This window comes from Cherax quadricarinatus, chromosome 49 (genome assembly GCF_038502225.1).
Source record: "Cherax quadricarinatus isolate ZL_2023a chromosome 49, ASM3850222v1, whole genome shotgun sequence".
Taxonomy (NCBI): Eukaryota; Metazoa; Arthropoda; class Malacostraca; order Decapoda; family Parastacidae; genus Cherax; species Cherax quadricarinatus.
In genome coordinates this window covers 6,167,912-6,184,029 of record NC_091340.1, presented here as the reverse complement: position 1 = coordinate 6,184,029, position 16,118 = coordinate 6,167,912, and the positions used below count along the sequence as shown (strand labels likewise).

Sequence of the window (16,118 nt, the reverse complement as noted above, 5' to 3'; positions counted from 1 at the left end):
CAAAGGGATACACACGACGATACCAGGAAGCATTCCTTCACCTTCTGAGTCGTCAGGTAGTTGAACAGCCATGATGAAACAGTGGATGAAGATAGAGCTAATGAATTAACTAAGATATATGCCTGCAAAGAGGGAGTAGATTACAATCTCTGGCTGTCAGTTAGCAGTATGAGATGTAAAGTAAAAAGACACAAGTGCCACTAATGTGACATATTTTTATTGTGGCAACGTTTCGCTCCCCAGGAGCTTTGTCAAGCCGTTACGGCTTGACTAGCTACATGAGAACAATAATATGAAAAGAACTTCAACTGAAATTTATTGACCTAAGACTGAGGGAGACTGACACCAGTCAGTCCGTCTATCATCATTCTATCATGCAGGAGGAGCCACATGTCTATGATACATCAAACAAAATAAGCAGACTCTTGGATGTCACTACCGCCCGGCTCCGGGTGGGTTACTAGTGTCTTTGGCAGGTTAAATCACAACCACCAGATGTAGACCAAACGAAATGTAAACTTAACATGATGGACAATTGTCACACCCTGCGTCATTATGTACTGGAATGCGATAAAATTATGAATTCGGAGAAATTTTATAAATAGTGGTATACGTATTACCATCTATTCTGGAAAAATACTAATATCCCTGTGATTCATCTGTGTCGTCAACTTCCAACTGTGTCCCTTTGTTGCTGTGTCCCATCTCTGGAACATCCTGTCGTCTTTGTCTTTGTGTGTGTGTACTCACCTAATTGTGGCTGCAGGAGTCGATTCACAGCTCCTGGCCCCGCCTCTTCACGGGTGTGAGACTGAATGAATGTCTGCATAAATAACTCATTAAAATTGTAACCAGATATAAACATGTAAATAGTTCATTACCATTGTAACTTGTTCAGCTATCAGAACTTTGTGACCCAGTCCCTGGACCCAATATGCACCTCTATAATGTTGAGGTACAGTCCCTGGACCCAATATGCACCTCTATAATGTTGAGGTACAGTCCCTGGACCCAATATGCACCTCTATAATGTTGAGGTACAGTCCCTGGACCCAATATGCACCTCTATAATGTTGAGATACAGTCCCTGGACCCAATATGCACCTCTATAATGTTGAGGTACAGTCCCTGGACCCAATATGCACCTCTATAATGTTGAGGTACAGTCCCTGGACCCAATATGCACCTCTATAATGTTGAGGTACAGTCCCTGGACCCAATATGCACCTCTATAATGTTGAGGTACAGTCCCTGGACCCAATATGCACCTCTATAATGTTGAGGTACAGTCCCTGGACCCAATATGCACCTCTATAATGTTGAGGTACAGTCCCTGGACCCAATATGCACCTCTATAATGTTGAGGGACAGTCCCTGGACCCACTATGTACCTCTGTAATGTTGAGGTAAAGTCGAATAGTCTTGGGCCCCTGACACTGTGTTGTCTCTTAGCGTACTCGTGGCACCCCTGTTTTTTATTTTCCCAGTCTGCCGAAGCTCTGTCATCCGCTCCCAGGATGCAGCACGGGCAGTTTAAAAGAGCTTCAGCATTTCAGGGGTACGATATTTTCTATAGGCAAAATCTCATGGTTTGGTCACACCATCTGACACTCCACAAAAATTCAGATGATTAACCGATGCATATTCTATATAATTTATTTATCGTTGATCAATTTGTCATTATCAGCCTGTTTTATTGTACTTATGACTGTAATGAATTACACAAGTTGTACTAATACTCAATATTTTAAGTAGCATGCTAGGTCTAGATGCAAGTTTTACGTCAGTAAAGGACCCCAATGTAATAAGTCACCTTTTTTTTTTGGGGGGGGGGGAGGGGGCTTATCCTGGGTGGTTTACACACGTTACTATACCTGGAAATACCTGGAAAGGGTTCCGGGGGTCAACGCCCCCACGGCCCGGCCTGAGACCAGGCCTCGTGGTGGATCAGGATCTGATCAACCAGGCGGTTACTGCTGGCCACACGTAAATCGCCGTACGAACCACAGCCCGGCTGATCAGGTACTGACTTTAGGTGCCTGTCCAGCGCCTTTTTGAAGACAGCCAGGGGTCTATTGGTAATCCCCCTTATATATGCTGGGAGGCAGTTGAACAGTCTTGGGCCCCTGACACTTATTGTGTTGTCTCTCAGTGTATTCGTGGCACCTCTGCTTTTCATTGGGGAGAATGTTACATCTCCTGCCGAGTCTTTGACTTTCATAGTGATTTTTGTGTGCAAGTTTGGTACTAATCCCTCTAGGATTTTCCAAGTGTGTATTATCATGTATCTATCTCGCCTGCATTCCATGGAATACAAATAAATGGATTTCAACCATTCCCAGGAATTTAGGTGCTTTATCGCACTTATGTGTGCCGTGAAAGTTCTTTGTACACTCTCCAGGTCAGCAATTTCGCCTGCCTTGAAAGGGACAGTTAGTGTACCGCAGTATTCCAGCCTAAAAAGCACAAGCGATTTGAAGAGAATCATGTTGTGCAAGACAGGTATACAATACCGACAAGATGAAAGTTAAGACACATGTGCAACATCTGGTTATCTTTATTATAAACGTTTCGCCATCCAGTGGCTTTATCAATACAAATTCTTGGACATAATTAGAAAACAAAAGAACTATATACAAAAGATGAGGTAATCAGTCTGGTGTTGTAAACACCACCTCCAAGGCTGAGGGACTGATTACCTCATCTTTTGTATATAGTTCTTCTGTTTTCTAATTATGTCCAAGAATTTGTATTGATAAAGCCACTGGGTGGCGAAACGTTTATAATAAAGATAACCAGATGTTGCACAAGTGTCTTAACTTTCATGAAGAGAATCATCATGGGCTTGGCATCCCTAGTTTTTTAGGTTCTCGTTATTCATCCTATCATTTTTCAGCAGATATAGATACATTATTGTGGTCTTTGAAGGTGAAATCCTCTGACATTATCACTCCCAGGTCCTTCACATTAGTTTTTCGCTCTATTGTGTGGCTGGAATTTGTTGTATACCCTGATACAGTTTTAATTTCATCAAGTTTTGCATATCTAAGTAGTAGTTGGAATTTCTCCTTTCTGGAGTATCACTCCAGCTAGGACCTTCCTTGTGATCGTATTTACTTCAACCTCCTCCTCTTTGCTGCAACATTGCAAGCTCCTGATGTGTTGATTACAACACATCATCATCCAACCCTGGTTGGATGATAGCTCTAGGCCCCTGGTTGGTTTGTATTAATTTTAATGTTAATTTGAGTGGCGTGAAGCTTAAGTTTTGTTGGCCTTTAACAACCCCAGCAACAACAACACCAACAAGCTGAGGAATCCGGTGAGGTGCTTTTGATGCTAGGAATTGGAGCTCTCCTCCCCTTCCTCGGATCAGATCTCCTTGCCTCTTATTTCCCAGGCGCTGTGTGAACCCTACAGGTTGAGCGCTTCCTCTTAAATGCAGTGAAATACAGTACAAGAGGTTAGAAGTGTGTTTGAGGGGAGGTGTCAGGTCCCTTGGATCAAGAGCCCTTCACCTGCATCAAGGTACTGGCCTTGATGATTGCTTAACTCAGTAATTATGAATAATTAGTTTCAAGTCATTACCGAGTTCGTACCTATTACTTATTTGCTTCTACATTCAAGGACGCGCCGCCTTGATGCTGGAGGAGGGATCTTGATCCAAGGAATTGTAGATCAAACGGCATTATCTCACATCCTTCAGGTGATGTGTGGACCCCCTAAGGGTTTGGAGCTTCCTTTATTATTATTATAATGCTAAGCATAAGTGGGGCAGCGTATGTAAGGGGACATACCCATACCTCTGCCCATACCCCATACCTCTTGTCGGTATTTATTACCAAGGTTTATACCACCTCTGCCTATACCCCGTACCTCTGCCCATACCCCATACCTCTGCCCATACCCCATACCTCTGCCTATACCCCATACCTCTGCCCATACCCCATACCTCTGCCCATACCCCATACCTCTGCCCATACCCCATACCTCTGCCCATACTCCATTGCAGTGGATGCTGTCTCTGTTAATCTATTAGATCGAGGTTTTATGACAATGTCTTCAGCAAACTTTCCCGAGAGAATTATTAGGGTAATTAGCAGCAAGATTAACAAAATACTGTCAGACATTTTTTCCAATTTTGTGTATTGTTTTTATTATACTATACAATAAATATAATAACTTATATTTGTATAGAGACATACATTGGTACTTGGAAAAAGTGTGTGGAGGGAAGAATATGGAGAGTATGTGGGGTAGGGAGAGTTGATGAGGAAGAAAAGGAATGTGTGGAAAGAAAAGTTGGGAAAGGAAAAATGTATGTAGGGGGAAATTATTATTATATTGTATTCATGGGGCTGGGAAAGTGCTAAACATGTAAGGGTCATACAGACTCTGGAAAGTAAAAGGCAGTCAATTTTTATCTAGACATTTTACCATATGATTAATTGCACTATTTTAGTGAGGAAAATAAGATGCTGAACCTATCTTAATATTTATTTTAATTGTTTTTGCAGAAAACTGTAATAACTTTGAGTACATTTTATAAATATAAATGATGAGAGCAAACTTTTCCTAGTAAAGGCATTTGGTAAGAGAGATGGACTGTTAGGTAAGACACATATGCAACAGTTAGGTATCTTTATTATGAAACGTTTCGCCTACACAGTAGGCTTCTTCAGTCAAGTACAGAAAAGTTGATAGAAGCAGAAGATACTTGAAGACGATGTAATCAGTCCATCACCCTTAAAGTTTTGAGGTGGTCAGTCCCTCAGTCTGGAGAAGAACATTGTTCCATAGTATGAAACAATACTATGTATTTACTATATTGTTTCATACATTGTTTCATACTATATTGTTTCATACTATGGAACAATGTTCTTCTCCAGACTGAGGGACTGACCACCTCAAAACTTTAAGGGTGATGGACTGATTACATCGTCTTCAAGTATCTTCTGCTTCTATCAACTTTTCTGTACTTGACTGAAGAAGCCTACTGTGTAGGCGAAACGTTTCATAATAAAGATACCTAACTGTTGCATATGTGTCTTACCTAACAACCTGTCGGTATTTTATACCATTTTAATGTTCAAGAGAGATGGACACAGGAATTCACCATGTACCTGCAGTGCCTGAAGAAATGTGAAGGTTGAGCTTGCGACATTTCTTCTGGTTAGGGAGAAGGCAGTCAAGGAGCAAGGTACTGTATATATGATATGTCCTAAGTTGTTAATTAGATTGATGCCTGTTGATATTAGAAACTCTAGATCAGGGGTGGGCAAACTGCGGCCTGCGGGCCGCATGAGGCCCGCGAAGATCAAGCCATATACTCACGTATATGCAGCTGAATGAGCAAAACTTTGTTCATTTTCCTCTGATGAAAACACAAGCTGTTACAAAACCATTATCAGACAGGTAGAGTTCCCAGTTGATGTCACTGAAAACTTTGCCCACCCATGCTCTAGATAGCCCTCCATTTATACAGTTAATATATCTTATGTATAGGAATGTATGTATGTCAGCAGACAGGTCGATGAACTGATGAGGGGGAACAAGGTGAGGCATCTGTGGAGACACAGAACCTTATCCATGAAAGTATAGTGGTACCAATGCTCTTGTATGGGTGTGAAGCATGGGTGTTAAACATTGCAGTGAGGAGGAGGCTGGAGGCAGTGGAGATCATGTCTGACAGCAATGTGTGGTTTAAAAATTAGGCATATAATTTGTGGTTTTAGAGATTATGAGGTGTGAGATTACAGAAACTGTCATCCAGAGGGCTGAGGAGGGGTTGTTGAGGGGGTTTGGCCATTTAGAGAGGCAAATAGGATGACTTGGAGGGTATATAAATCTGAAGTGGAAGGAAGGACGAGTAATTGGTTGTCCTATGGAAGGTTGGAGGGAGGGGGAAATAAAAGAGGTTATGTATGTAAGCAGTTTGAGTATCCATCAGGCATGTGTATGTGTATGTTAGATAGGAGTACATAAAGAAAAGAGTTTTTTAGGACTTCATGTGCTGTTGGAATGTGAGCAAGGTAACATTTATAAAGAGTTTCAGGAAAATTGGTTAGCCGGACTTGAGTTCTAGAGGTGGGACGTAAGGTGCCTGTACTTTGAAGGAGGGTGTGGAGATGTGGCTTAAAGGGACATCTGAATTGTAATGTTGACATGCCTCTCTCAAGGTAGTGATAAAGTAATGGTGAAAGTGTTCTTTTTTTAGTTGCTCTAATTCATTGGGAGATGGCTAGTAAGGTAAAATAAGTAATTAAATAAATAAAGAAATTACATGTGTATACCTGGAAGGTGTTCCGGAGGTCAACGCCCACGCAGCCCAGTTCACGACCAGGTCTTGCAGTGGATCAGAGCCTGATGAACCAGGCTGTTACTGTTGGCTGCTTGCAAACTGACGTACAAACCGCAGCTCAGCTTGTCAGATACTCACTTCAGATGCCTGTCCATCTCCCTCTTGAAGACAGTCAGGGGTCTGTTGGTAATCCCCCTTACGTATGCTGGAGACATCACACAGTCTTGGGCCCCCTGACACTTATTGCTCTAAATCCATGCTGCCCTGGGTTGTGCAGTTGTTGGGTGTCCAGTTGGTTGGCGATCTTGCTTCTTAGAACCCTTTCAAAGATTTTTATGATGTGGGACATTAGTGGTATTGCTTTACTTCCACCTTTGTGGAGTGTGACTATATCCATTGTTTTTAGTAACTGTGGGATACCCCTTTGTCTTTGCTCCCTCTCTATAGAATATTTAAGGCACATGAAAGGGGTTTCTTGCAGTTCTTGATGAACATGTTGTTCTAGGAGTCTGGGCCTAAGGCAGAGTGCATGGGCATATCATTGATTGCTTTTTCAAAGTCCTGTGGTATTAGGGTTATATCAGAAATTCTGGAATTAACCAAATTTTGAGTCTCAATCATAAAAAAATTCACATAGATTGTCATCCCTTAGTCTGATTAACAGCTCATTAACCCTTAAACTGTCCAAAGGTAGATCTACGTTTGCTCACGTAGTGCTCCGAACGTTGATCAACGTTTTTTTTTTTACATTTTTTCTTATGGAGAAAATCAAGGGCGGAGCGCTACATGTGCAAACGTAGATCTGTGTTTGGACAGTTAGAGAGTTAAACACTGGGTCATACTGGAACTGAAGTATCTCACTCATTTCTTTGCTGTCATCTGTGTAAGTCCCATTTTGTTTAAGCAAGGATCCAGTGCTGGATGTGGTTTTTGCCCTAGATTTGGCATAAGAAAAAGAAATATTTTGGGTTTCTCCTGGTTGATCTGGCCCTGATCCACCATGAGACCTGGTCACAGACGGGCCACAGGGGCATTGACCCCCAAAACCCTCTCCAGGTATACTCCAAGTTTCAAGTTTCATTTATTGTTTGAAGTTCTTCCTGTGTTCCTGGGTGACCTGAAAAAGAAACACTTTCATCACCACTCACTCCATCACTGTCTTACCAGAGGCATGCTGATAACCCACCCCTTCTTCAGGGTACAGGCACTGTACTTCCCACCTACAGGGCTAAAGGCTGGCTGAATGGTTTCCCTGAATCCCTTCACAAAATGTTACTTTGCTCACACTCATCATCTTGTCAGGTCCCAAAAACCATTTGCCTCCACTCCTATCTGACATGCTCGTGCATGCCTGTTGAATGTCCAAGCCATTTGCACACTAAACCTCCTTTACCCCCTCCCTCCATCCTTTCCTAGGGCTACCTCTATCTCGCTTTCTCACCACTCCAGATTTATACACCCTAAAAAACAAAACATGGAATGGGTGGGGTTTGAACTCATGGCAAGTAAGTCATAAAACTCCAGGCCAGTGTGTAAACCACTGGGCCAACTGGCTACAGTAAAATTCATCTAACTAGTTATATTTATACACCATAGGGAGGTTAGCATAGGCCACCACTGTGGCCACAAATGCAAGTTTTTTATAGATGAATCTCCTGCGAGTGTGGTAGGTTTGTTTGCAGTTGGATTATTACAATTTCATGAGTTATACACCCTCCAGATCTTCCTATTTTTCTCTGACCTCTTTAAATGTTCAAACCACTTCAACAGTCCCTCCTCAGCTCTCCAAACTACGAATTATCTATGTGATATTTACACCACGCATTGCTTTCAGACATGATATCACCACTGCCTTCAACCTCCTCCTCACATTCATAACCCAAGCTTCACACTGATATAAGAATGTTGGTACCACCATCAAGCTCACAGCATTTTTGAGGGCGCTGTACGTAGATCTACATGAGCGACAATGGCATCAGGAGCATTGATATATGTAGGAGGCAATGAAAGGGATAAGGGATATCTTTTTCCTAATCAGTTTATCTTAATTGGAAAGGTTTTTAATATTCTAAAGTATCGACTTTCGTAAATGAAAACAAGACTACCACAGTGCCTTTTGATTTTAATTTCAGATGCCACAAGAAAAGTATAGGAAGAAGTCAATGAACAAGAAAAAAACTTTTCGTAACTTTCCAAGATTAAGGAAATCAAGTGAAGTCAATACTAGAATTAAACAAGAGAGAGAATTTATGCATGGTGCAATTAAAAGAAAATATGGAGCTAAAAGAAGGTATGACATGACATCGGCAAGAATTCTTCCAGAGGAAACTGAGAAAAGTAACTATAACCAAGCTCATGTTAAGTCGACTTCTAATAATAATATTCATTATTTCTTTATGCCATACAAATAATATACTTTAAATGTATTAGTACAATAGTAGGCACAAATGAAAGCCACTAATATGCAATGCCTTTTGGGAAAATAATCATAAGGTTTACATGTTTCTTAGAACTAGACATAGACTGTTAAGTAGGATTTCTTATGCAGTTAATTACATTCATAAGTAAAATAAGAAAGGTAGCCAAGGACAAAAGGTCAATTATAAAAGAGTTACATATTATTTAAATTGATTCAGTGATGTTCAGATTTGTGGAGTGATTGAATAGAGATGGTGAAGATACAGGAAGTTACATAGATTACAGTCCAAATAATATGGGACAAGATGTGTTACTATATTGTCAGACTATTTTATTCCAGTCATGTGTTCATTCTTTGTACAACTCGCTCACTTTGGTCTCTTTCCTAGACATAATCCTGCAAAGGAATCACTTTTTACTCCTCTGTATGTTAAGCTTGGGAGAGAAATTCCATTTTTCACAGTTCAAGCATCACACAGAAAATCAGGAGATTTTCTGTGTGATTTTCTGATGTGGTTCTATCAGTTTTTTCTTGTATGTATGTATTTACAAAAGTAAAACTTCATCATATTGTCTTCCAGTCTCTGGCTATGTCCTTTGCAGTCTGTTGAGCCTCATTCTGATGCCTAATACAGTGATATGAAAGTTCATCTCTTGTGCATATTGATGTTCCATACATTATCTTTTATGTTAAAACTCCACTGTAATATACATACACCTACTTATGAGGAGGTATTATAAAACTTAAGATTATAATCAAATTTTTCATTTGTTTTTGCAGGTCATAATTTATACACAGCCTTAGAATTACTGAGACAAGGAATGGAAATTAATGGAATAAGCAGTGATTCAATTACTACAACATTTAAAAGAGATTCATCAGGGTTGAACATAGCTGTTCTAACTCCAAATGAACTTAATCAAAGAACATTTTCAAAACCACTGTTTTTCAAGGATTCAGGTTTTGATCTTGAGGATGAGAAAAATAGTGGCAGTAACAAGGGTGATAATGATAAGGAATATTCAACTGACAACCCTTTGGGTGGAATGTCAGTGAAATCACTTATCAGCAAGACATCAGTGGTTAAGGATATTGGTGCTGATGAGGTTAGTCAAGGCATTGAAAAACCTTAAAGACAAGGTTAATATTAACTTCATATTATGGAATGCATGAAGAACAAAAAGGCACAATACCATGACTAGAACAATACACAAGTAACCCGCACATAGGAGAGAGAAAAACTTATGACGAAGACGTTTTGGTCCATCTTGGACCATTTACAAATCACACTGACAGAAGGGAGTGAGTGAGTCAGTATATATAGGCAAGGAAGACAGGGACAGGAGAAAGAGAGGAGCAAGTAGTGGCAGTGGTAATGCTTGTAGTGGAAGTACAGTGGACCCCCAGTTAACGATATTTTTTCACTCCAGAAGTATGTTCAGGTGCCAGTACTGACCGAATTTGTTCCCATAAGAAATATTGTGAAGTAGATTAGTCCATTTCAGACCCCCAAACATACACGTACAAACGCACTTACATAAATACACTTACATAATTGGTCGCATTCGGAGGTAATCGTTATGCGGGGGTCCACTATAGTAGTAGTAGTGGTGGTGGTAGAAGTAGCACTAGTGGTAGTAGTAGTAGTAGTTGTAGTAGAAAGTAGGGGGAGTAGTTTATGCCACGAGATAGAAAGGGGAGCAAAGGGGGCAATAGTAGTGGTAGTAATAGAAGTAGAAAAGGTAGAAGCAGTAATAGTAGTAAAGGAGTGGTAGATGTAATAGTAGTAGTAGTAGTAGTAATAGAAGTCTAAGGGCAAGAAAAAGAGCACTGCAGGAAAGCTAGAAGCCCACAAGAGGTAGGACAAAAACACAGAGGGGGAAAAACTGAAGGACAGAACACACTAGGCAGAAGAAAAGAAAAACAAAGAAATAAGGAAAGGAGAAGAGGTAGGGGGAGAAGAAGGTCAAGTCATTAGTTTTCTGAAGTTTGGAGCCTTTTACAATGTAAGGAGAAAGAAAGGCATCTACAGAGAAAAAGCTGGGACTGAGATTCCTACAAGGAAAGCTATGTATAAGGGATGCTTTAACAAGATGATGGCTGTGAGACTTGAAGTAGGATAGACAGTTTTGGTAGAGGACTGGTCAGTAGGATGACTGGGATCTCTAACATGACAGACAAGGGCATTATTGGTGTCGGCAAGCCTAACACTTTTTTTTTTTTTTGTGCTCATTAAGTCTATCAGAAAGAGAGTGGCTCGTTTCTAAAAAGTATTGAAGGGGACAAGAGAAGCATGAAGTACAATAGACACCAGGGGCATTAATTACAGGGAGGAGGTACAAACTAGATTATTGTGAGGGGTGTTAGTTTGGCAAAAAGTGGACCCTTAGCTCTCATGCAGTGCTCTTTTTCTTATCCTTAGACTTACCCCACTTCGACTACTACTACGTCTACCACTCCTTTACTACTATTACTGCTTCTATCTTCTACCTTTTCTACTACTATTACGACGACTACTGTTGCCCCCTTCATGCCTCTGTTCTATCTCCTGTGGCATAAACTACTTCCTCTACTCCTTACTACCACTACTACTACTACCACAACCAGCATTACCACTGCTTCTTGTTCCTCCTGTGTTTCTCTTGTGCCTGTCCTCCTTACCTATATGTACTGGCTCACTCACTCTCTTCTGTCAGTGCGAATGGTCCAAGAAATATTGTCATAAGCTTTTCTCTCTCCTATATGTGGGTTATTTGTGTTGGATTGCATGGAAAACTGAGCTCCTTTCAATAAAGATTTGTTATGATGTTTGACTCGTCTAAATGCAGCTCTTATTAATATCGGCAAAATAAGTAGATTGGGAATGCTTTTCTTGGAGAGAAAATTGTAGATCTCTTCTTTAGATCAGGTTCGCTGTTTTTGTTTTTCAACGAACCAGCTGTATCCCACCGAAGCAGGGTGACCTAATAAGAAAAACGAAAGTTTCTCTTCTTAGATTTTGTAATTTATACAGGAGAAGGGGATATTCTTTCTGTTTTGGGTCACCCTGCTTTGGTGGGAGACTACTGACATTATTATTTTATTATTAACATATCGGCCAATTCCCACCAAGGCAGGGTGGCCCGAAAAAGATAAACTTTCATCATCATTCACTCCATCACTGTCTTGCCAGAGGGGGGCTTTACACTACAGTTATAAAACTGCAACATTAACACCCCTCCTTCAGAGTGCAGGCACTGTACTTCCCATCTCCAGGACTCAAGTCCAGCCTGCCGGTTTCCCTGAATCCCTTCATAAATGTTACTTTTCTCACATTCCAACAGCATGTCAAATATTAAAAACCATTTGTCTCCATTCACTCCTATCAAATACGCTCGCGCATGCTTGCTGTAAGTCCAAACCCTGCACACACAAAACCTTCTTTACCCCCTCCCTCCAACCCTTCCTAGGCTGACCCCTACCCTACCTTCCCTCCGCTACAGATTTGTACACTCTTGAAGTCATTCTGTTTTGTTCCATTCTCTCTACATGTCCGAACCACCTCAGCAACCCCTCCTCAGCCCTCTGGATAATTGTTTTGGCAATCCCACGCCTTCTCCTAATTTCCAAATTACGAATTCTCTGCATTATATTCACACCACACATTGCCCTCAGACACGACATCTCCACTGCCTCCAGCCTCCTCCTCATTGCAACAGTCATCACCCATGCTTCACAATCCATACAAGAGTGTGGGTACAACTATACTCTCATACATTCCCCTCTTTGCTTCCACGGACAAAGTTCTTTGTCTTCACAGACTCCTAAGTGCACCACTCACCCTTTGCCCCCTCATCAGTTCTATGATTTACCTCATCCTTCATAGACCCATCCGCTGAGACATCCACTCCCAAATATCTGAATACATTCACTTCCCCCACATTCCCTCCCTCCAATCTGATATCCAATCTTTCGTCACCTATTCTTTTTGTTATCCTCATCACCTTACTCTTTCTTATATTCACTTTTAATTTTCTTCTTTTACATACTCTACCAAATTCACCCACCAATCTCTGCAACTTTTTTTCAGAATCTCCCAAAAACACAGTGTCATCAGCAAAGAGCAACTGTGATAACTCCCACTTTATGTGTGATTCTTTATCTTTTAACTTCACACCTCTTGCCAAGACAATCGCATTCACTTCTCTTACAACCCCATCTGTAAATGTATACTGAACAACCATGGTTATGAAACATACAAGTATTTTTATTGTTATGAAACATACAAGTGTTTTTATTGTTATGAGACATACAAGTAAGGAACAGGATGAAGTTGGAGCCATCTGTGGGCCAGCATTTTCATTTGATCAACTGACTTTATCTCGTTGACATCATAATGCTGTACGAATGTGTGCCGTACTCGAGTCATCCTGGGGATAAATGATCTCAGATGAAGTGATGTTCTGGAGAAGGGTACAGCCAGAGTGAAGTTGCTGCTTTCTGCCCATCTTGTAGTATAGAATCCTTGTCTAAGGCCTACTTTTACTGGGAAATAATCTCCCTCTCCTACATACTCTAACCTGAGCCTCACTATCCTCATAAAAACTCTTCACTGCTTTCAGTAACCTACCTCCTATACCATACACCTGCCACATTGCCCCCCTATCCACCCTGTCATATATGCCTTTTCCAAATCCATAAATGCCACAAAAACCTTTTTACCCTTATCTAAATACTGTTCACCTATATATTTCACCATAAACACTTGGTCTACACACCCCCTACCTTTCCTAAACCCTTCATCTGCTGTCCTACTCTCCATCTTACTCTTAATTCTTTCATTAATAACTCTACCATACACTTTACCAGGTATACTCAACAGACTTTTTTTTTTTTTTTTTTTTTTTTTAACAAGTCGGCTGTCTCCCACCAAGGCAGGTGACCCAAAAAGGAAGAAAATCCCCAAAAAGAAAATACTTTCATCATCATTCAACACTTTTACCTCACTCAAACATAATCACTGTTTTTGCAGAGGTGCTCAGAATACAACAGTTTAGAAGCATATACGTAGAAAGATGCACAACATATCCCTCCAAACCGCCAGTATCCCAAACCCCTCCTTTAAAGTGCAGGCATTGTACTTCCCATTTCCAGGACTCGAGTCCGGCTATGTAAAAATAACTGGTTTCTCTGAATCCCTTCACTAAATATTACCCTGCTCACACTCCAACAGACTTATTCCCCTATAATTTTTGCACTCTCTTTTATTCCCTTTGCCTTTATACAAAGGAACTATGCATGCTCTCTGCCAATTCCTAGGTACCTTACCCTCTTCCATACAACCAAAACTATATCCCCACCTGCTTTTAACATTTCTCTTTATCCCATCAATCCCAGCTGCCTTACCCCCTTTCATTCTATCCACTGCCTCATGAACTTCCCCCACACTCACAACTGGCTCTTCCTCACTCCTACAAGATGTTATTCCTCCTTCCCCTATACACGAAATCACAGCTTTCCTATTTTCATCAACATTTAACAATTCCTCAAAATATTCCCTCCATCTTCCCGATACCTCTAACTCTCCATTTAATAACTCTCCTCTCCTATTTTTAACTGTCAAATCCATTTGTTCCCTAGGCTTCCTCAACTTATTAATCTCACTCCTAAACTTTTTCTCATTTTCAACAAAATTTGTTGATAACATCTCACCCACTCTCTCATTTGCTCTCTTTTACATTGCTTCACCACTCTCTTAACCTCTCTTTTTCTCTCCATATACTCTGCTGACATATTAAAAAAAATAAGAATGAATCAAATTGAAGAGCTTCATTTAACAGAGCTTGATTCATCATTGGTTTATGAGAAATTCTCTCTCCCGTAACTCCATTCTTAAACAATTTATCTTCTGTTATACATTTATTATGTTCAAATTTAGTGGAAAGACAATATTGGCATTTAATCCATGTAGTGTAAGCAGACATATGTTAACAGTAGAATTTAATTTTTTCTCATATTGCTCATTTGTAAGGTCATAAAATCACATTGGTTAGTGCTACTGTAGTGAAATATAATTCAGCACTTCTTGCACTTAATTGATGTGTATTCCTAATTGTGTCTTATTGCTTGGAAAGATTGTTTCTTTCCCAATTTTTCACGTTCATAAAGTAAAATAGCCAACCACACTGCATAATGTTTCTAATTTCAGATGCCCCTTAAAAAATATAGGAAGGAATCATTGCTCAAGAAAAATGTTTTCTGTGACTTACGAAGATTATGGAACAGAATTGAATTCAAGGCTCAAATTAGAAAAAAAAGAGACCATATGAGTAATACAAATAAAAGAAAATGTGGAACTCGGACAAAGTATGATATGACATTATCAGAAAACCTTCCAGAAGAAACTATTAAAGGTAACTATTATCAAGCTTATGTTAAGCTGACTTTTTTTTTCCAATGAGCTGGCTGTATTCTACCAAGGCAGGGTGACCTAAAAAGTTTGCATATTTGCTGTTTAGAGTGATATATGAACTGTCATATCTGCACACCTCTGGAAAGACAGTGATATGTGTGAATGATGGTGAAAGTGTCACCCTGCCTCAGTGAGTATTGTCTTGATTGTTTTAGTAATATGTTGGTAGACAGCAACCACTGAGTGAGGTACTATTGTCCTGTCAAGTGAGTGTGAAATGGAATCATATACATGTAATTATTTTACACAAGAGTAGGATTGCTGGTGTCTTTCCTTTCTGTCTCATAAAATCACATGATAACAGATACATCTTCCTAATTCTACTTACATTTGGATAACACTAAACATGCATGTACATGCACAAATAACCTGCACATAGAAGAGAGGAGCTTACGATGACGTTTCGTTGTAAGCTCCTCTCTTCTATGTGCGGGTTATTTGTGTATTGTTCCAGTCACGGTATTGTGCCTTTTTTTGTTACTGTTGTTATGCATGTACATGTATATGTATACATCCATCCATTTGAGTTTTCTTCTTTTTTTTTTTTTTTGATAGTTCTTGTTCTTATTTTTTCCTTTATCTCCATGGAGAAGTTGAAAAGAATCCTTCCTCCATAAGCCATGTGTGTTGTAAGAGGTGACTAAAATGCCAGGAGGGAGCTAGTAACCCCTTCTGTATAGATTACTGAATGTAAAAAGAAGGAAAGCTTTCATTTCTTCTTTTATGGGTCACCCTACCTTGGTGGAAGATGGCCGGTGTGTTAAAAAATGCATTATTTTACACCTCACTAAGTCTTTACTGGTATTTTTCTTGAAGGTAATCCTGCAAAGGATTTACCCCTTTGCTCTTCTTTCCATTAAATTTGAGACAGCAATTCTACTCTCATAGTTGGGCTGTCGTACAGAAAATGAGATCTTCTAATATTGATCTCACAGTTTTATATTTTA

At 40.1% G+C, this 16,118-nt stretch overlaps 1 protein-coding gene across 1 annotated transcript in view; it reads left to right on the top strand.

Annotated features, from left to right (window-relative positions):
* The first annotated feature begins 3,288 nt into the window (after nucleotides 1-3,288).
* Nucleotides 3,289-16,118, top strand: part of LOC138850985 (uncharacterized) — a 47,953-nt gene continuing 35,123 nt past the window's right edge. Inside the window, exons 1-4 of the mRNA XM_070095150.1 lie at nucleotides 3,289-3,322; nucleotides 8,434-8,638; nucleotides 9,501-9,826; nucleotides 14,908-15,112. Coding sequence (XP_069951251.1) covers nucleotides 8,434-8,638; nucleotides 9,501-9,826; nucleotides 14,908-15,112 — 736 coding nt within the window. The 5' untranslated portion in view covers nucleotides 3,289-3,322. The remainder of the gene's footprint in view (nucleotides 3,323-8,433; nucleotides 8,639-9,500; nucleotides 9,827-14,907; nucleotides 15,113-16,118) is intronic.